The 21,447-nt window shown below is 46.7% G+C and overlaps 1 protein-coding gene, 1 long non-coding RNA gene and 6 other non-coding genes across 8 annotated transcripts; 4 read left to right on the top strand and 4 right to left on the bottom strand.

The window, feature by feature from the left end:
* Window positions 1–494: 494 nt before the first annotated feature.
* On the bottom strand, window positions 495–685 carry LOC114552080 (U2 spliceosomal RNA). Its single transcript, XR_003692113.1, has one exon. It is a non-coding gene; the product is annotated as a U2 spliceosomal RNA (small nuclear RNA).
* A 922-nt stretch (window positions 686–1,607) lies between these two features.
* LOC114552093 (U6 spliceosomal RNA) lies at window positions 1,608–1,714 on the top strand. The gene has a single exon (XR_003692125.1). It is a non-coding gene; the product is annotated as a U6 spliceosomal RNA (small nuclear RNA).
* Window positions 1,715–2,971: 1,257 nt separating this feature from the next.
* On the bottom strand, window positions 2,972–3,162 carry LOC114552078 (U2 spliceosomal RNA). Its single transcript, XR_003692111.1, has one exon. It is a non-coding gene; the product is annotated as a U2 spliceosomal RNA (small nuclear RNA).
* Window positions 3,163–4,109: 947 nt separating this feature from the next.
* On the top strand, window positions 4,110–4,216 carry LOC114552095 (U6 spliceosomal RNA). The gene has a single exon (XR_003692127.1). It is a non-coding gene; the product is annotated as a U6 spliceosomal RNA (small nuclear RNA).
* Window positions 4,217–4,552: 336 nt separating this feature from the next.
* Window positions 4,553–11,415, bottom strand: LOC114552075 (uncharacterized). Its single transcript, XM_028572773.1, has 7 exons — window positions 11,342–11,415; window positions 8,230–9,160; window positions 7,814–7,944; window positions 7,046–7,168; window positions 6,797–6,902; window positions 5,326–5,456; window positions 4,553–4,679 (listed from the first exon to the last, which is right to left on the bottom strand). Exons 2-7 carry the CDS (start codon window positions 9,079–9,081, stop codon window positions 4,553–4,555), a joined length of 1,470 nt encoding a protein of 489 aa, XP_028428574.1. The 5' UTR covers window positions 9,082–9,160; window positions 11,342–11,415.
* Window positions 5,474–5,664, bottom strand: LOC114552081 (U2 spliceosomal RNA). The gene has a single exon (XR_003692114.1). It is a non-coding gene; the product is annotated as a U2 spliceosomal RNA (small nuclear RNA).
* LOC114552094 (U6 spliceosomal RNA) lies at window positions 6,595–6,701 on the top strand. Its single transcript, XR_003692126.1, has one exon. It is a non-coding gene; the product is annotated as a U6 spliceosomal RNA (small nuclear RNA).
* A 2,110-nt stretch (window positions 11,416–13,525) lies between the features above and the next one.
* LOC114552076 (uncharacterized) lies at window positions 13,526–14,571 on the top strand. The gene is made up of 3 exons (XR_003692109.1): window positions 13,526–13,770; window positions 14,262–14,395; window positions 14,543–14,571. It is a non-coding gene; the product is annotated as an uncharacterized LOC114552076 (long non-coding RNA).
* Window positions 14,572–21,447: the final 6,876 nt, after the last annotated feature.

A 21,447-nucleotide genomic window follows, 5' to 3' on the forward strand; every position in this document is an offset into this window, starting at 1 on the left:
CAACTTAGGTCACTATGCTTCTAGCTCTTTCTCTCATCCCAACGCCTGGATTAGGGGTTAGGCTTAGCGGTTAGGAAGTCTTTGGCGAAAGGCGAAAGACTTGTGCGTTATGAAGAGAAACCAGGACAAGCACAGCCCTCTACTCGAGGGCAGCCGAAAACCCTAGTCGTCCCAGCCCACACCCTCGCGGTAAGCCTCACTTGGTGTGCCGCCAATATTTTCTCTCTGCTGTTTTTCCTGCCAATCAATAGTGCAAATTCGCTGCTGCGTTTTTCACCGCAGTTGTCGTGTCTTAGATTATTATGGCAACGTTTTGATACCAGGAGCCCAATGAGGTTTTACAGACCATTCAGTAAAAACCGAGCGGTTCTTGCGACAACTCCTGGCCACGAAGTCCGCCAGCCACTGCGACGCATGCCGCTCTTGGTCCAGTATCAAACACAACCACGGGGCAGCTCGGTGCGCGTTGTTACTTGGCTTTACACAAGACAGAAGAAGAGTGCACCGTTCCCAGCGGCGCTGCAATACCAGGTCAATGCGTGGAAGGAATGGAGCAAGCCCCTTTTTCAAATCCTATTGACAAAAATCCATTTAATATGTTGTCCCCTGATAGAGGACGTATCAGATATTAAACTGATAAGAACAGATACTACACTTGATCTTAGCCAAAAGGCCGAGAAGCGATGAACACCACCTGTTTGCTGTCCGATGCAACCTCCCCGGACGGTTCTCACTTGTCATGGTCCAGTACTTTTGACTGGGCATAACAATAGCTGCTACTTAGCACCCCCGCCCAAGCGCTCCATGGTGAAGCACCTAAGGCTGGTTAAAGAGAGCCACTGGCACTGCCATGGGGAAAGGTCATATGGCTCAAGCTTCCTGAGTTCTTTCTGGCTACAACAACAATCAGTCAGACATACTGAACAAGCCACTGTAAAGAATCTAGCCAAGGCAGTTGTTGGCTCAGCCTAATTCCAAACTACACCTTAACCCAAACAAAAGACACAAGTCAAACTCTACAGCCCCAAGCTGTTAAAGACAGGAAACGCTGCACTAAAGACTCACTGGCACTGCCATGCAGGAAAGGTCATGTGGATCAAGCTTCCCATGTGGTGACCAGAGTTCTTGCTTGCTACAAAAACAATGGGTCGGACATACTAAACAAGCCCTTCTAAAGAATCTAGCCCAGGCAGTTGTTGGATGAGCCTAATTCAGAACTATGCATTTACCCAGACAAAAGACACAAGTCAAACTCTGGCCCACGGAGCATCTGCTGTGGCACCCCCTACTGGCCATCAGAGCCCAACTGCAGCTGGGGCCCAAGTCCAGCCTCTGACCTGAAGGGCAAATTGGGCACCACCCTCTTGCCACTGTCAGGGCATTTTTGGATTTTCCTTTTTTAAATTAAACATGGACACAGAATTAGCTGGCAGTTTAAACAAATTGCAAGAAGACATTTATGTTTTGGGGGGAGTCCTCACCCCTTGCTATTGTGACATTGGAGAGTACTTACTTGTACAGAATTTGGACCTCCAGCCTGCACCGCTGCGAAGGTGTCAGTATGACAACAAGGGGTTTAAATTGTAGACAGCACCTGAGGGTCTAATGTGCTTGCTCAGGCAGCACATATGACAAAATTGGAACGATACAGAGAAGATTAGCATGGCCCCTGCGAAAGGATGACACGCAAATTCGTGAAGCGTTACCACATTTTGATCTGCACGTGTTGCCCCAAGCTGTTGAAGACATGAATCTCTGCACTAAAGACCCACTGCGGGGCCTTCTGAGGAGGCGTTGGCATTAACCCACCAAAAGGCCACTGCCACGGATAAGAGCCCCAAACTGGTGCGCTCTGAGGCGAGGGATAGGGTTGCAGAGAACCACCAATCGTCGGCAGGTGCTGGCCGAGAGCGAGCTGCAGGTCGGCCAGCGCAGGGGTCAGACGTTCAGGTGGCTGCTCGGCTACGCCGTGACCATCGTCATCGGGGGAGAGAGAGACAAAGGGGGCAGTAGTCAGCAGAGTGGACGAGAGAGGAGAGGACGCCCTCATCTCCTACGCCAGGCTGTTCCCGTTGATGGTTGCAGCCATCAACAGGCTCAGGATGCTCAAGGGCAGTCCCCAGACCATGAGGGGCCTGGACGACACGCTGGTGGGTCGAAGCTTCCTGAGTTCTTTTTGGCTGCAACAACAAGTCAGACATACTAAACAAGTCACTGTAAAGAATCTAGCCAAGGCAGTTGTTGGCTCAGCCTAATTCTAGGCTCAGTATACAGCTCAAACCACACGGCAAACTGCTTGTATTGCTTGTGCTACGGCTCGGTCGGCCCTAGGTCGACCCGGTTCTCCACCGCATACAACCCTTCGGATATCAAGTGTCGCCCTCTCTCCCTGCTCTTCGCAGCAGTATATGTCTCATCTGTTCCCCATCTATTGGACCGGGCTTCAATGTTAAAAAGACACCTTAAGCGTTACCACCAACTTAGGTCACTATGCTTCTAGCTCTTTCTCTCATCCCAACGCCTGGATTAGGGGTTAGGCTTAGCGGTTAGGAAGTCTTTGGCGAAAGGCGAAAGACTTGTGCGTTATGAAGAGAAACCAGGACAAGCACAGCCCTCTACTCGAGGGCAGCCGAAAACCCTAGTCGTCCCAGCCCACACCCTCGCGGTAAGCCTCACTTGGTGTGCCGCCAATATTTTCTCTCTGCTGTTTTTCCTGCCAATCAATAGTGCAAATTAAGCTGCTGCGTTTTTTCACCGCAGTTGTCGTGTCTTAGATTATTATGGCAACGTTTTGATACCAGGAGCCCAATGAGGTTTTACAGACCATTCAGTAAAAACCGAGCGGTTCTTGCGACAACTCCTGGCCACGAAGTCCGCCAGCCACTGCGACGCATGCCGCTCTTGGTCCAGTATCAAACACAACCACGGGCAGCTCGGTGCGCGTTGTTACTTGGCTTTACACGAGACAGAAGAAGAGTGCACCGTTCCCAGCGGCGCTGCAATACCGGGTCGATGCGTGGAAGGAACGGAGCAAGCCCCTTTTTCAAATCCTATTGACAAAAATCCATTTAATATGTTGTCCCCTGATAGAGGACGTATCAGATATTAAACTGATAAGAACAGATACTACACTTGATCTTAGCCAAAAGGCCGAGAAGCGATGAACACCACCTGTTTGCTGTCCGATGCAACCTCCCCGGACGGTTCTCACTTGTCATGGTCCAGTACTTTTGACTGGGCATAACAATAGCTGCTACTTAGCACCCCCGCCCAAGCGCTCCATGGTGAAGCACCTAAGGCTGGTTAAAGAGAGCCACTGGCACTGCCATGGGGGAAAGGTCATATGGCTCGAAGCTTCCTGAGTTCTTTCTGGCTACAACAACAATCAGTCAGACATACTGACATACTGACATACACAACAAGCCACTGTAAAGAATCTAGCCAAGGCAGTTGTTGGCTCAGCCTAATTCCAAACTACACCTTAACCCAAACAAAAGACACAAGTCAAACTCTACAGCCCCAAGCTGTTAAAGACAGGAAACGCTGCACTAAAGACTCACTGGCACTGCCATGCAGGAAAGGTCATGTGGATCGAAGCTTCCCGTGTGGTGACCAGAGTTCTTGCTTGCTACAAAAACAATGGGTCGGACATACTAAACAAGCCCTTCTAAAGAATCTAGCCCAGGCAGTTGTTGGATGAGCCTAATTCAGAACTATGCATTTACCCAGACAAAAGACACAAGTCAAACTCTGGCCCACGGGAGCATCTGCTGTGGTGGCCCCCTACTGGCCATCAGAGCCCAACTGCAGCTGGGGCCCAAGTCCAGCCTCTGACCTGAAGGGCAAATTGGGCACCACCCTCTTGCCACTGTCAGGGCATTTTTGGATTTTCCTTTTTTAAATTAAACATGGACACAGAATTAGCTGGCAGTTTAAACAAATTGCAAGAAGACATTTATGTTTTGGGGGGGGGGAGTCCTCACCCCTTGCTATTGTGACATTGGAGAGTACTTACTTGTACAGAATTTGGACCTCCAGCCTGCACCGCTGCGAAGGTGTCAGTATGACAACAAGGGGTTTAAATTGTAGACAGCACCTGAGGGTCTAATGTGCTTGCTCAGGCAGCACATATGACAAAATTGAACGATACAGAGAAGATTAGCATGGCCCCTGCGAAAAAGGATGACACGCAAATTGTGAAGCGTTACCACATTTTGATCTGCACGTGTTGCCCCAAGCTGTTGAAGACATGAATCTCTGCACTAAAGACCCACTGCGGGGCCTTCTGAGGCGTTGGCATTAACCCACCAAAAGGCCACTGCCACGGATAAGAGCCCCAAACTGGTGCGCTCTGAGGCGAGGGATAGGGTTGCAGAGAACCACCAATCGTCGGCAGGTGCTGGCCGAGAGCGAGCTGCAGGTCGGCCAGCGCAGGGGTCAGACGTTCAGGTGGCTGCTCGGCTACGCCGTGACCATCGTCATCGGGGGAGAGAGAGACAAAGGGGGCAGTAGTCAGCAGAGTGGACGAGAGAGGAGAGGACGCCCTCATCTCCTACGCCAGGCTGTTCCCGTTGATGGTTGCAGCCATCAACAGGCTCAGGATGCTCAAGGGCAGTCCCCAGACCATGAGGGGCCTGGACGACACGCTGGTGGGTCGAAGCTTCCTGAGTTCTTTTTGGCTGCAACAACAAGTCAGACATACTAAACAAGTCACTGTAAAGAATCTAGCCAAGGCAGTTGTTGGCTCAGCCTAATTCTAGGCTCAGTATACAGCTCAAACCACCACGGCAAACTGCTTGTATTGCTTGTGCTACGGCTCGGTCGGCCCTAGGTCGACCCGGTTCTCCACCGCATACAACCCTTCGGATATCAAGTGTCGCCCTCTCTCCCTGCTCTTCACAGCAGTATATGTCTCATCTGTTCCCCCATCTATTGGACCGGGGCTTCAATGTTAAAAAAGACACCTTAAGCGTTACCACCAACTTAGGTCACTATGCTTCTAGCTCTTTCTCTCATCCCAACGCCTGGATTAGGGGTTAGGCTTAGCGGTTAGGAAGTCTTTGGCGAAAGGCGAAAGACTTGTGCGTTATGAAGAGAAACCAGGACAAGCACAGCCCTCTACTCGAGGGCAGCCGAAAACCCTAGTCGTCCCAGCCCACACCCTCGCGGTAAGCCTCACTTGGTGTGCCGCCAATATTTTCTCTCTGCTGTTTTTCCTGCCAATCAATAGTGCAAATTCGCTGCTGCGTTTTTCACCGCAGTTGTCGTGTCTTAGATTATTATGGCAACGTTTTGATACCAGGAGCCCAATGAGGTTTTACAGACCATTCAGTAAAAACCGAGCGGTTCTTGCGACAACTCCTGGCCACGAAGTCCGCCAGCCACTGCGACGCATGCCGCTCTTGGTCCAGTATCAAACACAACCACGGGGCAGCTCGGTGCGCGTTGTTACTTGGCTTTACACAAGACAGAAGAAGAGTGCACCGTTCCCAGCGGCGCTGCAATACCAGGTCAATGCGTGGAAGGAATGGAGCAAGCCCCTTTTTCAAATCCTATTGACAAAAATCCATTTAATATGTTGTCCCCTGATAGAGGACGTATCAGATATTAAACTGATAAGAACAGATACTACACTTGATCTTAGCCAAAAGGCCGAGAAGCGATGAACACCACCTGTTTGCTGTCCGATGCAACCTCCCCGGACGGTTCTCACTTGTCATGGTCCAGTACTTTTGACTGGGCATAACAATAGCTGCTACTTAGCACCCCCGCCCAAGCGCTCCATGGTGAAGCACCTAAGGCTGGTTAAAGAGAGCCACTGGCACTGCCATGGGGGAAAGGTCATATGGCTCGAAGCTTCCTGAGTTCTTTCTGGCTACAACAACAATCAGTCAGACATACTGAACAAGCCACTGTAAAGAATCTAGCCAAGGCAGTTGTTGGCTCAGCCTAATTCCAAACTACACCTTAACCCAAACAAAAGACACAAGTCAAACTCTACAGCCCCAAGCTGTTAAAGACAGGAAACGCTGCACTAAAGACTCACTGGCACTGCCATGCAGGAAAGGTCATGTGGATCGAAGCTTCCCGTGTGGTGACCAGAGTTCTTGCTTGCTACAAAAACAATGGGTCGGACATACTAAACAAGCCCTTCTAAAGAATCTAGCCCAGGCAGTTGTTGGATGAGCCTAATTCAGAACTATGCATTTACCCAGACAAAAGACACAAGTCAAACTCTGGCCCACGGGAGCATCTGCTGTGGCACCCCCTACTGGCCATCAGAGCCCAACTGCAGCTGGGGCCCAAGTCCAGCCTCTGACCTGAAGGGCAAATTGGGCACCACCCTCTTGCCACTGTCAGGGCATTTTTGGATTTTCCTTTTTTAAATTAAACATGGACACAGAATTAGCTGGCAGTTTAAACAAATTGCAAGAAGACATTTATGTTTTGGGGGGGGGGAGTCCTCACCCCTTGCTATTGTGACATTGGAGAGTACTTACTTGTACAGAATTTGGACCTCCAGCCTGCACCGCTGCGAAGGTGTCAGTATGACAACAAGGGGTTTAAATTGTAGACAGCACCTGAGGGTCTAATGTGCTTGCTCAGGCAGCACATATGACAAAATTGGAACGATACAGAGAAGATTAGCATGGCCCCTGCGAAAGGATGACACGCAAATTCGTGAAGCGTTACCACATTTTGATCTGCACGTGTTGCCCCAAGCTGTTGAAGACATGAATCTCTGCACTAAAGACCCACTGCGGGGCCTTCTGAGGAGGCGTTGGCATTAACCCACCAAAAGGCCACTGCCACGGATAAGAGCCCCAAACTGGTGCGCTCTGAGGCGAGGGATAGGGTTGCAGAGAACCACCAATCGTCGGCAGGTGCTGGCCGAGAGCGAGCTGCAGGTCGGCCAGCGCAGGGGTCAGACGTTCAGGTGGCTGCTCGGCTACGCCGTGACCATCGTCATCGGGGGAGAGAGAGACAAAGGGGGCAGTAGTCAGCAGAGTGGACGAGAGAGGAGAGGGACGCCCTCATCTCCTACGCCAGGCTGTTCCCGTTGATGGTTGCAGCCATCAACAGGCTCAGGATGCTCAAGGGCAGTCCCCAGACCATGAGGGGCCTGGACGACACGCTGGTGGGTCGAAGCTTCCTGAGTTCTTTTTGGCTGCAACAACAAGTCAGACATACTAAACAAGTCACTGTAAAGAATCTAGCCAAGGCAGTTGTTGGCTCAGCCTAATTCTAGGCTCAGTATACAGCTCAAACCACACGGCAAACTGCTTGTATTGCTTGTGCTACGGCTCGGTCGGCCCTAGGTCGACCCGGTTCTCCACCGCATACAACCCTTCGGATATCAAGTGTCGCCCTCTCTCCCTGCTCTTCACAGCAGTATATGTCTCATCTGTTCCCCCATCTATTGGACCGGGGCTTCAATGTTAAAAAAGACACCTTAAGCGTTACCACCAACTTAGGTCACTATGCTTCTAGCTCTTTCTCTCATCCCAACGCCTGGATTAGGGGTTAGGCTTAGCGGTTAGGAAGTCTTTGGCGAAAGGCGAAAGACTTGTGCGTTATGAAGAGAAACCAGGACAAGCACAGCCCTCTACTCGAGGGCAGCCGAAAACCCTAGTCGTCCCAGCCCACACCCTCGCGGTAAGCCTCACTTGGTGTGCCGCCAATATTTTCTCTCTGCTGTTTTTCCTGCCAATCAATAGTGCAAATTCGCTGCTGCGTTTTTCACCGCAGTTGTCGTGTCTTAGATTATTATGGCAACGTTTTGATACCAGGAGCCCAATGAGGTTTTACAGACCATTCAGTAAAAACCGAGCGGTTCTTGCGACAACTCCTGGCCACGAAGTCCGCCAGCCACTGCGACGCATGCCGCTCTTGGTCCAGTATCAAACACAACCACGGGGCAGCTCGGTGCGCGTTGTTACTTGGCTTTACACAAGACAGAAGAAGAGTGCACCGCCCAGCGGTACCAGGTCAATGCGTGGAAGGAACAGAGCAAGCCCCTTTTTCAAATCCTATTGCAAAATCCATTTAATATGTTGTCCCCTGATAGAGGACGTATTAAACTGGAACAGGAGCAAGCCCACAAGTTTTTCAAATCCTATTGACAAAAAGTCCATTTAAATATGTTGTTACCCTATGAAAACAGGTGTAGTAGTATTTGTTTTCATATGATAAAAATTTTTTCATAAACTTTCAGAAATAAAAATGAACAGATGTCCATGTCCTTGGCCTGCCGCTTGCAGCTCGGGCCATTCGGGCCGTGGCTGCAGCCATCCTGATCACAGCCACGGGGGGGATCTGCATGTGCTTTCTTACCAGCAAGTTTCTGGAGGTCCAAATGGCGTCTTTGATGGCGGCCAGGGTGAGCCACTGCTTTGCAAAGTCACATGCTGGCATCGGTTTCTTTGGGCTCACCCCATACAGCACTAGCTGTGCTGTGAGGACCTCCCTTGCTGGTAAGTACGGGAATTGCAAGGAGCCGGCCATTGCCCACTGGTCTACGGCAGCGCTGCACTCCCAGAGCAAATGCCTCACCGACTCCGGCTCGCCACAGCCAGGTCGGGGGCAGGTTGAGTGCGCCGACATGCCCCGGGAGTGCATAACGGACCTGACCGGGAGGATCTCGTGAGCCACCATCCACGACAGGTCCCGGAGTCTGTTTGGGAGAGCCGAATGGTTCACGTTGCGCCAAACAGTTTGGGGCTCGCCAAGTGCCAGCCCACGCACTGGACTCACTGGTTCCCGCTCCTGCACAACTGAAATGAGAGAGCGATGATTTGTTAAAACATGCACTTCTTCTTGCTCAAGGTGAAAACGTTTTAAAAAGGTCTGGATAAAAGCATAGGTTGGCGGCAGGATAAAAGACACCGGTACTTTAAGATCCGAGGGTAATATCTTCAATCTTCTGAGGTATGACCCCATCCAGAACCGTGCCATAGCTGTAGTTTTAGGATTTCTGGATGGGGCCGTGGCTGCTGTTATGTGTATAGCTGTAAATCTGCTCCCTAAAAACAATAACAGGTCCGGCACTCCTTTCCCTCCTTTCTCTTTTGGCTTCTTCATCACGTTTCTTTGCACTCGTTCCCACTTGGACCCCCACAGGAAATAAAAGATGGCTCGTTCCAGGTCTAAAATCACTTTCCTGGGTGGGATAAAAACAGAGCTGATGAGTAAAAATAAGGGTAAAATCACTGCCTTGATGATTAAAACCTTTCCTTCCATTGTCAGTCCTCTAAGTTTCCAGTACCCTAGTCTCTGCCTAACTTTCCCTACCATGTCTGGCCAATTTGTTTTCCCTCCCCCCTCCCGATCGAATTTTACCCCGAGTATTTTTTGGTCGGTCCGGGTCACGGTCAGGGGGAGTCCGGTAGTCTCAGTCGCCGTCCACGGCCCATAAAAATGGGCTAGGGTCTTGCCTCTATTTAGTTTTGACCCAGAGGCCCGTCCGAAACAGTCGGTCAAGTCTAGAGTCCTGTTGACAGATAAAAGGTCAGTGCATAAAATGTTAATATCATCCATATATAAAATGCACGTTGTTGCGAGTCCCCCGCTCCCCGGCACTCCTACCCCATTAATCAGTTTGTCCCTTCTCAAGATCTGTGCCAGTGGTTCGATGGAAATAACATAAAGGAGGGCAGATAACGGACAACCCTGACGGACACCGCAGCTGATATTGACTGCTTTTGTCAGATTCCGTTAACGAGGAATTTGCTGGTAATGCCCCGCACAGCAATCCCACCCAGGCTATAAACCTTCTTGGGAAGCCCATTTTTTGCAGTACCTGGAAAAGGTACTGGTGCGAGACCCGATCAAAAGCCTTCTCAAAATCTAAATTTAGGACTACTAGCCGGATGTTTCTGTCTCTCGCATAACAGATGGTGTCTCGGATCAGTACGAGGCTGTCGGTGATCTTCCTCCCTGGTATGGCACAGGCTTGATCCGGGTGAATCAACCCTTCTAAAAACAGAGACATGCGTGATGCTAAAAGTTTACTAAAAAGTTTACAGTCAACATTTAAAAGTGTGATGGGTCTCCAATTTCTCAGGTCAGTCTTGTCTTTGTCTTTGTAAAGAAGGGTCACTATCCCTACTCTAAAGCTGTCAGGAAGTCGTTCGAGTTTTTCAAAGTCGCTAAAAACATCAAACAAGTCAGGTGCTAAAATGTCCCAAAATGTTAAATAAAATTCTAAGGGAAGTCCGTCTTCTCCTGGGGACTTCCCTGTTTTAAAACTCTTGATACATTCATTTAACTCTAGAATGGTAAAATCCTGGGTTAAAAGCACACTGTCGTCTATTGTTTGCTCAATGAAATTTAAAACTTCCATCAGGGTGTCTCTTTGAACCGGTTTTTCTCTATATAGTTCTGTATAAAAGTTTTCAATTGTGTCTTTAAGTTCCTCTGTTGTTTCAACAGTGCAGCCATTTTCTTTTTTTAAGCTAAAAATGCCCCCCCCTTTATTTACTATTTTCTTAAAAAAGTATCTTGTACACTTTTCCCCTTCCTCTATTTCTTTTTCTTTGCTTCTTAAAATGACACCCTTGCTTTTAATTTCTGCTAAAAGGGACATCTCTCCTTTAATTTGTTTCATGTCTTCATGAAGATCCATCCCTTGTTGGTTTAGTTTAAAATACCGCTGGAGTCGTTTTTGCAGTCCCAACATGCGTCTGTCGTCCCTATCTTTCTTTCTCTTACCTGCCTGTCTAAAGAAAGTCTGGGTCCGCCCTTTTACCATTTCCCACCAATGTGCACGTGTATCGTACAAGTCTTGAAGGGTCTGCCACTCTAGGTACTGCTCCCGATACTGACTAACTAACTCCCTATCCTCTAAAAGGGAGCAGTTGAGCTTCCACAGACCACTTCCTAGTGTCACCTCAGAAGAAAGTGAGAGGGTGCAGGAAAGCATAGCGTGATCAGAAAAGAAAACAGGTTCCAATCTAGCATCCGTTGGTGGGCAATCGCGTGATAAAATGTAATCTATACGAGAGGCTCTAGTGCCATCACCACTGAACCAGGTGAAGCCTTGCTCTCTGGGATGCATGGTTCTAAAACAGTCGAGAAGTTTAAAATCTTTGCATATGTCCCGTAATAAAACCGATGTTTTATCAATTTTAAGATCTTCCCCTGCTCCTTTCCGGTCGTTCCTGCTTAAAATACAATTAAAATCTCCCCCTACAACTAGTGGTGCCCTACCTAGCATGTGGGACTGCAGGTCTTCTAAAAGGTCGTACCTGTCATTTTTATCATTAAAGCCATAAATATTTAAGACGTTAAAATCTCTTCCCATAAAAGTCAAGTGTGCTAAAAGTGCCCGGCCGTCTCTCACCACTGTGCTACCCTTCACCGTGACTAGGGGGTTTTTGATTAGAATGGCCACTCCATCATTTTTGTTCTGGTTTGATCCACTCCATATCGATGTTTGTTGCCATAACTCCTCCCAATCTCTGTAATGGTTTAAAAACGGCAGGCCACACTCCTGTATTAAAAACACATCAGACTTAAAAGAGTTAAGAAAAGATAAAACAGTCTCTGCTCTAACTCTCGACTTCACACTTCTCACATTTATGGTTGAGAATGTAAGTGTCATGAGTATGATTATAAATAACAAATATGACATTTTAAAAGGACTAAGAGGGGAGTTGCAATGTTAAAATGTCTTAAAAGAGGCAGTTAGTCAATAACTTGTGAATGGAGCTCTTCCTTCACTCCCATTGGTGAAAGGGGAAGGGTTTGAGCTTCATGTCCCGGTCGGACTCTAGGGGTGGGCCTTTGTTGCAAGGTTGCATTTAAGTTTGAGTCCTTGGGGGTTGATTGCAGAGCTATGTTTAGGAAAGAGACCTCATTTGGGGAATTTGGCGGGAAGACTCTGGGCTCCCCCACAGATAAACTGTCTGAAGAGTTGCCAGCTCTTCCCTTCTTCTCTGCGACTCCAGGAGACTCAGAGGACGTTTCCGATAATGGCCTCTTGGCCGGCTGGGCATTGGGGAGGGGAGGAGGCATCCTCGCTATTGCCTTGTGACTGTTCACTTTCATGTTCTAGACTAGCTCCGCCTTCTGCCTGCACTTCCTCCTCTTTCTCACCACTCTCCCTGGTTGGGCAGTTGCAGGCCCCTCCTCCTCTCCCCCTCACAAATTGCCTGTTCTCCAATCACAGGATTTGGAGGGAGATTTGAATTTCCCAGCTCGGCTTCTTCAAACAGCTCTCTAAAAGGTTCATCCGTCCGCCATTTTGTTCTTTTGTGACTACCTTTGCTGCCTTCAGTTTGTTGGCAAAAGACTTTGGGCAATCTCTGAAAAGGTGGTTTGTTTCTCCACAAAGATTGCACTTCCTGCCATTGGTACACACCTCAAAAGTATGCCCAATTTCTCTACATTTCCCACAAATTGTCTGTTCACATGCTTCTGCCAGGTGCCCATGCTCACCACACTTGCGGCAGAGTTTGGGCTGTCCCTGGTAGTGGATGTAGCCTCTGTTGTTACCGAGAACTATCATTGATGGCAGGTGTTTCAGGCCCTGGAAGCCCTGAGGGTCCTGATATTGATGTATGGGGACCCTCCACGCGCAATTCCAGATTCCATCCTCATCCCTCACCTTGGTAGCCTGGCCTTTCACAGTGCAATATCTCCCCAGCCACAAACAAATGTCGTCCGCATTCACTGTCTCATTGAACATTCTGACAATGACTGTTTTAAAGGCATTGTCAGTCAGTTTCTCAAGGGTTAGGAATGAAAAAATGAAATCCTGCTGCCGTAAGGCAGCAGGATTGAAGCACGAACCATGGACTTTAGACTAATTCCCCCCTATCCTATCTCTCATTTAGGCCGTTGGGCAGGTGTGTGCCCAGTTTTTGGATCCAAGACCTCTCCATTCTCCTACGTTGCTGGACCGACCATGCTGGATTGGACTCCAGGATGGTGGCCCTGAGGTTGGTCCAGCCATGGTCCACAAAATGTTGGACTAAGGGGATGTGTAGATTTTTTTGTTTGGTGATATTGTATCTGTGCTGGGTAAATCTGGTCAACAAAGAGTTCCCTGATTCCCCCACATACTGCTTGGAACATTGTGAGCATCTAATTAAATAAATAATATTTTTCTGATGTACAGTTGTATTATTTTGGGTTAAGAAAACCTCTTTTGAGCTCTGATTCTGTACAGTTCTGTACCTCCTGTAGAAATCCCCCTGTGCCCTAGTCTTCAGGGCTTGTAAAGGTCTGAGTTTAGCCTTGACTAAAATGTCCCTCAAATTTTTGTTTTTTCTGAAGGCTGCAATGAGTCTGTGGTCCTTCAGAAAAACGCTGTTACCTCCAGTGGAAATAAAATTATTTTTTAATGTTTTGACCAATTTCACATTTTCTGCAGAATATGTTACAATAATGGGCAGGAGTGGGTCCAGACAAATTGGTTTAGGCTGAGTGAAAGTCCTCAAAGCCTGCCGTAGCATGGTGCGGGAGTACCCGCTAGTGGCCAATGCGGAGAAGAGAATTTTGGTTGCCAATTTAAAATCTATTATCCTGGTGCATATTCTTTTGAACCTCAATAGTTGAGATTTTACCAGACCAGCAAAGGTATGGCGTGGGTGGTGACTGGACCTGAACAACAGCGCATGCGTGTCGGTTTTTTTGAAAAAAACTTTGACATCCAGTCTGTGTGTTGAGGAGAAGTCATCCCCTTTGAAGGTCGTCGTGTCCAGGAAGTCAATTGAGTCCTGATTAATGGTTGAAGTTAATTTTATGGAGTCCCTCTGCCCATTTAAGGTAAGCATAAACTGTTCAAAATCCTCCATCGAATATTCCCATATGCCCCATATGTCGTCTAAAAAGCGGAAATAATATAATGGTTTTTTTGTCACATGCTGCTAATGCTTTTTCTTCCCATTCGCCATAAATATATTAGCATACGCAGGAGGCGAACCGTTTCCCCATCGCTGTCCCCTGGTCTGTAGGAAGTATTGGCCGTCAATTCAAAATCATTTTTGGTTAAATTAATTTCCAGGAGTTGGAGGAGCTCCTTCTCCGGTCTCTTGCTATTGGGGTATTTTTGGAAAATATTTCTGACAGCCAATAATCCTTCTGCGGTCTGTATATTGGTGTACAGCGCTGTGACGTCGAGGGAAAAGAGAAAAGCTGATGGCGGAACTATAATATTTTTAATAATTTCCACAAAATGGAACGTGTCCTTAATGTAGCTTTGGTGTAATATTGAGAGAGGATTTAAATAATAATCTATGAATTCCGCTGTGCGGTAGGTCTCACTCTCACAATCAGAGACAATTGGGCGCCCCGGGGGGATGCAGTAAGGGAGGCTCCAAGACTCTCTTTTTTTGTGGATTTTGGGCAAAAGGTAAAATCTTCGCATTCTGGGTTCTTTATTTCCCTGGAGGTAGGTCATTTGCTTGTGGTTAATAAATTTCTTATTATATAGTGATAAAAGAATTTTGTTAACTACTGGTATGGTATCCTTATAAATAGGTCTGTCTAGTTTGGTATAATAATTTTGGTCATTAAGCTGTCTGTGTCCCTCCCACAGATAATCCTTCCTGTCCATGAGGACCACTGCGCCCCTTTATCTGCAGGTTTTATCACTATTTTTTCATTTTCACCCAACTGACGGAGTGCTTCAGTTTCCCATTTGCTAAGGTTGGATTTAGTCCAGCCTATTCTATAGTTTTTTGAAAATATTCATTATCCAATTGTGTCAAATTTGTGATTTCAGGAGGGAGCTGTGCAGCAGAGGGAACCCAGGTGGACCTGGGAATGAAGGGAAGGTGTACAGAATCTGGTTTGTTATTATAATAAACAGACAATTTCAATTTCCTATGATAATTTTGCAGGTCAAGCTTAGTCTGATCTTTTAAACATTTGTGACTAGACCTGTGGAGAGAGGGAATAAAAGTTAGACCTTTGTTTAGCAGCATGCTCTGTGCTGCTGTCAGTCGAAAGGATTCACATAAGTTAACTACAGTGTTTAACCCTGCTCTGTTTTCACCACTTACAGGGTTATGGTGTTTAAAAACTGGACCCAATGATGCAGCATACTTTCACCTGTTTGTTTGGTCCAGTGAATGTAGTCACCCTCCACATGAAAGCTGCTTCTGGGGAGCTGAGGGATGAAGGTATGGTTATCTTCAATGTACCTGTTTAAGCGTCTCAGATTGTCTTGTTCTGCGGGTGGCAGTTGCCTGCTAAAGTCCAGCAGGACCACAAAGATCTGTGCTGTAGGGAAAGCTTTTTCAGCCATCCCAAAGGCCCTGTTCAGCTGTGGAATGGTCACTGTGTCTAGATCTTTGGCTCTGCTATTAATGCCAAAGGAAAGCACAGCTCTTTCCACTGACATAGATACTGGTGTTTTGGCCAAAATGCTCTCAGCATGTGCAAATGTGGCCCCTGGGTAGCTGTCCACCTGGATATGTTTGTGGGAAAAAGGCGGTAAATTGGACAAGTTTGAATCTCCCAAGAAGATCCAGGGCTTCCTTGGCTCCAGTGTCCAGTCAGTGTCTTTGTTCCTGGTCTGGGCGTGTCTGAGGGCCTGTTCTCAGGGCTGGTTGGAGCAGGAGGGGATGATGTGACCAGGGGTGCAAATGGGAGTGTGCTCTGAACTGTGGGTCTGGATGAGAGGCCCGTTCTCATGCCAACACCGTGTGGGGGGGTAGTTGATGTGTTATCTTCTGTGGTTTTGTTTGCAGGTTTGGAACCTGCCTGCGTTGGGGAGGGGGGGGAGGAGGAGAAGGAGAGGGAATGGGAGAAGAGGGGGAGGTGGGTGTTTGAGGGAGAGGGGCCTCACATGGATGAGGATCCTCGTGTAGGGAGATCAATTCAGCCTCCTCTACCTGTTGTTGCTGCTGCTGTGCCTCTGTCTCCTCAGCTGTTTGTGTGCTATGGGTAGCCGTCTGGGGAGCTGGGTGGGTCTCTGGTGCCCGCTGTGCTGGGTTCATCCTCAGTGTCTGCCACTGTGTCATGATCTGTGGGACTCCAGGTTGTGGGTCTGGTGTGGGGGCAGGAGCTGCCATTTTCAAAAACTCTGTGATGGCAGAGCTAAGGTGTCTTCTCCTCACAGGCTGAGGATTTGGCCTGGATAACGCTGGGGCTGAAGGAGGGTCGTGTCTGTGAAGGAGGAGGAGGAGGAGGAGGAGGAGGAGGAGGGGGAAACTGGAGGCTCTGGGTCCCGTGTTGGAATTGGCCCCTCCGTCCTCTGAGGGGCCAAGGGTTGCGCTACCAACCCCGTCACAGGTGCAGTCTGGGTCTGTTGGGCGTCCTGTGGTGTAACTCTAGGGCAGGTTTGGACAGCAGCCTCTATCCTAGCATGCACTGCATCTAAGAGTTCCTGAGATATTTTTCTGCCATAGTGGCTGCGGGACCAAGCAGCTGCTATTTCAAAGTTCTTTTTCCAGTTGCCTGCCTGAAGTTGCTGCAGGATCTGGAGGTTATTCTCTATATTGTCTTTGTAATGGTCCTCTAAAGTTGCTAGTGTTTCATGTTCCCAGATTTTTGCATTACCCATAATAATGTTTTCTGTTGCAGGGTTTGTATCTGCTGGCCTAATGGAAACAATAAGGTTCTGGGTCAGCCTGGCTATGGCAGGTGGGGTATCTGCAGCTGTCACGTTATTAAAGTGATGTGCTGATCTAATGATCCTATGAATAACCTTGGTTCTGGTTAAAAAGTCTGGGTCATTAGCTTGCTGTTTCTGTTGATTATTCCCATAGAGTTGGACAAACCTCCCACCGCGCTGGTGCGTGTCCTGCCAGTCCCGGCGTTGTTGTCCCTGCTGCCCGCTCCGCTGAGGCTCCGGGCCGCTCCGCTGTGGCTGGTACTGGGTCCGCTGCCAGTCCCGTTGAGCGGTCCCTCCGCGCGGGGCATCTTTTTTTATGTTCGGCGGTTCTGCTGACCACCGTTGTTCCAGCCCCTCATCTGGTACGTGTTATTAATATAAGACTGCTGTTCGGCCTGGCTCTTACCTCTGTTAAAGTTGCGGTTTGAGCGCCAGCCGTTATTTTGGAACTGGCGGGAGTTACTGCCTTGATTTCCCCGAGCAGCCCGGGGCCGAGTGGAGCGGCTGTCGGGTCGTTGCCGACGAGGGTACCTGGAAGCCTGTCTGCTCTGGGGGTTGTAATTTCTATCTCTGTTTCTTCCCCGTTTGTAACTTACAGTCTGCCAGTCTCCATCGTTCCAGTCTTGGCCCGCCATCTCCCAGCCGAGCCGAGAGCCGTGGGGAAAACTTCAAAATGTAAAAAAAACTAACTTAAAACTATCTCAAAAAAGAGAGACGTGATGGTCTATTTATGAGAAAATTTATTTTCAGTGAGCGACGCGTTTCGGCATTTAAAAATGCCTTTTTCAAGCTCAAAAATCACTTAAAATCTCACAATACAAATACTTCACCCACAGTGCAGTAAACGGTCGGAAGAATGAATGAGAAAAGACCGGGAGTAGAGTGAATCATAACATCCTGTTTCTAGAAAGCCTCACGTGACCCCTGAGCCAATGGCAAGGCTTGAAAGAAAAACACAGAGTGTGTGTGTGTGGAATCCAAGGCCTAAAAGATGCCCGCTTGAAAATTAGGAAAAAAATAATAATAAAAGTAAGACATCCTTCAAATTGAACTTAAAAAACATTTTAAATTAAAAGTAACACTCCAGTAAAATAAAATTAATTAAATAATAACGAAAATTTACCATAATTGCAAATAGAAGCACTTAATTAGATCTCGGAGTGTAAAAAACCATAAAACTCATATTACATTTCTGTTTATTTTCTTCTTTTTTTCAGGATTCCAGGGAGGCCATGGTAGAGGTCAGGTGAGGTAAGTATTATTTTAGGGTCTTTAAAGATCAACATTAAGGTTATATTTTGTGATAGGGTTATAATTTAGGTTAGGATTAGGCAAGGGGTCCCAATTATGGATTGATGATCAAATGGTTAAGGTTAGGGATCAATTATTGGGTTAGGGTTATAATTAAGGTTATGGTCAGGTAAGAATTAAGTTCCTGGTTGGGGTTAGGCATTCAATCAACTGGTTAGGGGGTTAGGGATAAAAAAATGAAGTCTCGGTGCCGAAGGCACCGAGGCTTTATGCGCAAACTACCAGTCGGAGCCGACTCAAGCGGACCAAAGCCCCCCCAGGGGGCAACCTACCGAACCCAGGTAAGTAATTATTGGAATTATGACTGGTCCAACTAAGAGGTCTGGGGCAAATAGTAATGTATAAAAGGAAGAAAAGGAGAGAAAAAGAAATGGGAGAAAGAGAGAGAGAGAGAAAGAGAGAGAAAAAAAAGAGAGAAAGATAAAGGAGTGGTAAAAGAATAGTAGATGAAGTAAAATAAAAAATAAAAAATAATAAATAAATAAAAAATAATTGATAAACGGATAAGTAAATAAAGAAACAGGGAAATAAATGAATAGATGTAAGAATAAAAATAAAAACTTATAATTAAATAAATAAATTTGAAATAATTTAAAATAGTGAATAATGAATAATGAAAAAGTAGTAAAAGAATAGAAAATTAAAAAACAATAAAAAAATAAAAAATATATAAAAATATGTAAAAAGATAAATAAATAAGAAATAATAATGAATCAATAAATAAAATATAGAATAAAATAATAAAAGAAGAAAAATAATAAATTAAAATATTAGAATAATAGCAGTATAAGATGGGTACATAAATAAATAAACAATGGGTATAAAGGTTAAAAAGGTAAGATTAAAGGAAGAGGAGGAAATGGAAAGGAGAAGAAATGAAGATTAAGAAAAAATAGAAGATAAAAGTGAGAGAGAAACGAAGAGGAAAAAAGGTAAGTGAAAAAAGGGGGTAAGTAAAAAAAAGAAGGGATAGAGAATAGGAAACTGAAAGAGGTAAGTGGGACAGAGGGAGGGGTGAGGGGAGGAGGACTGAAAGGAGGAAGGTAAGTGGAGGGGGGGTATAGGGGGGGTAGGAAGGGGTTAAGGTTAAAGGTAGGGTTGATAGAGGGTTAAATTTAGAAAAATATATAGAGGGTAGGGGAATAGAGTATGAGAAATAGAGGAGGAGTGGGGTATAGGGGGGCAGAAGTGTGGGAAGGGGTTAAGGTTAGGGGTGGGATAGATAGAAAGTTAAGTTTAGGAAATATATACAGGGTAGGGGGGTAGAGTGTGAGAAATAGAGGAGGAGGGGGTGGGGGGGGGGGGTTAGGGGGTTAGGGGGTTAGGGTTAGGGTTAGGGTTAGGGGTTAGGGTTAGGGGTTAGGGTTAGGGTTAGGGTTAGGGTTAGGGGTTAGGGTTAGGGGTAGGAACCTGCACACGAAGTTGGGAATTTTATGAATGGGGACATGTGGAAGCAAGGCTCAAAAAAACGAAGTTGGTACTCCACAGAGCTCCACCATGCATTCCAATGGGCCCAACATGCTCAAAATATTCCGGAATCCCAGTGGACCCAGCTTTGGATGACCCAACATTTCGGGAAAATTTCCGACACCAGGTGGCGCTAGAGAGCCAAAATTGAGGGCCAAGATCGGAGTATTCACCCTGATAGACACTGTGGGTCCCTATCACTCTAACTTTTTCATTGATTATAATATAAATATGATCTATTTATTAAATATGATATATTTATAATAATCATAAGCCCGTTAACCCACTTCTCCTTGTGGGTCCCTCTCAAATGAACTTTTTTTTTGATTGATATAATATAAATATGATATATTGATAATAATCATAAGTTCAAGTGCCCCCCCCCCCCCCACGGAGGCCCCCCGACCCAACATCCCCTTGTGGGTCCCTCTCAAATATATATATATATTTTTATTGAATACAATACAATGTTAATCGTAAGTTCAAGTGCCCCCCCACCCAGCCATCACGGAGGCCCCCGGGGGCCCCTGATGTGGCCCAAGATCCCAGTTCGGACCCAACTTCTCTTTGGGGGTCCCTCACAAGTCAACCTTCGCCTGTTTTTACATTCCATGCATGTACACAGGTCAACGATAAGTCGGAGTGGCCCCCCCCCCGCGCGGAGGCCCCCGGGGGCCCCTGACGGGCCCCGACATGACCGAACTTCTATATAGATATTTATTTATTTATTTCGTATATATCTATATATATATATATAGTTATTTATTTCGTATATGTTCATTTATTTATTTACCCGTATTTATACATATCATATTGTATGTATTTGTATGTATATTACATATACATTTATTCATATATATATATTTATTCATTTATTTCGTATATATCCATATCAGAGGTCACACCGGGGGGTCCCTCCAATAGTAAATCCGAGGCCCCCCGGGCTGGGGCCCAACATGACCGACTGCACCCATCTTCTCGGTGGGGTCCCTCTGATAATAACTCCATATATATATATATATATTTATATATATATATATATTTATTTTATTTATTTCATATATATATATATATATATATATATATAGTTATTTATTTCATATATGTCCATTTATTTATGTACCCGTATTTACACATATCATATTGTATGTATTAGTATGTATATTACATATACATTTATTCATATATATATATATTTATTCATTTATTTCGTATATATCCATATCAGAGGTCACACCGGGGGGTCCCTCCAATAGTAACTCCGAGGCCCCCCCCGCCGGGGGCCCAACATGACCGACTGCACCCATCTTCTCGGTGCGGGTCCCTCTGATAATAACTCCATATATATATATATATATATTTATTTTATTTATTTCATATATATATATATATATATATATATATATAGTTATTTATTTCATATATGTCCATTTATTTATGTACCCGTATTTACACATATCATATTGTATGTATTAGTGTGTATATTACATATACATTTATGCATATATATATATATTTATTCATTTATTTCGTATATATCCATATCAGAGGTCACACCGGGGGGTCCCTCCAATAGTAACTCCGAGGCCCCCCCCCGGGGCCCAACATGACCGACTGCACCCATCTTCTCGGTGCGGGTCCCTCTGATAATAACTCCAAGCCCCCCCCCCCCCATATGGGGCCCAACATGACCGTCTGCACCCATCTTCTCGGTGCGGGTCCCTCTGAAAATAACTCCAAGGCCCCCAATGGGGCCCAACATGACCGAATGCACCCAACCTCTCGGTGCGGGTCCCTCCAAGTGAAATTTCGACTGCATATACAATGCATATACACATGTACGCGGTAATAATAACGTCCATGGTGCGTCCCAATGGGGCCCGATGGGTCCCAACTCGTCCCAACGGGGCCCGGCGTGTCACAATGGGGCCCAATGGGTCCCAGCTTGTCACAATGGGTCCCAGCTTGTCACAATGGGGCCCAGTGGGACCCAACATAAGCCAGTGATTGCCTTTTATCTCAACACAGTGGGTTCCAACTTGTCCCAATGGGGCCCAATGGGACCCGACTCGTCCCAACGGGGCCCGGCGTGTCACAATGGGGCC

This window comes from Perca flavescens, unplaced genomic scaffold (assembly GCF_004354835.1).
Source record: "Perca flavescens isolate YP-PL-M2 unplaced genomic scaffold, PFLA_1.0 EPR50_1.1_unplaced_scaf_7, whole genome shotgun sequence".
In the NCBI taxonomy this organism is placed as follows: Eukaryota; Metazoa; Chordata; class Actinopteri; order Perciformes; family Percidae; genus Perca; species Perca flavescens.

Bases quoted from the DNA above. Each gene is read 5' to 3' on its own strand.
- LOC114552075 (XM_028572773.1), bottom strand. From the start codon at position 9,081: ATGAAGAAGCCAAAAGAGAAAGGAGGGAAAGGAGTGCCGGACCTGTTA. The intron at 7,169-7,813 runs GTCTGTAAAACC...TTGTTGTTGCAG, and splicing joins CGCTCGGTTTTTACTGAATG to CCAAAAAGAACTCAGGAAGC. The intron at 5,457-6,796 runs GTGGGTTAATGC...TCTTGTGTAAAG, and splicing joins TCCGTGGCAGTGGCCTTTTG to CCAAGTAACAACGCGCACCG.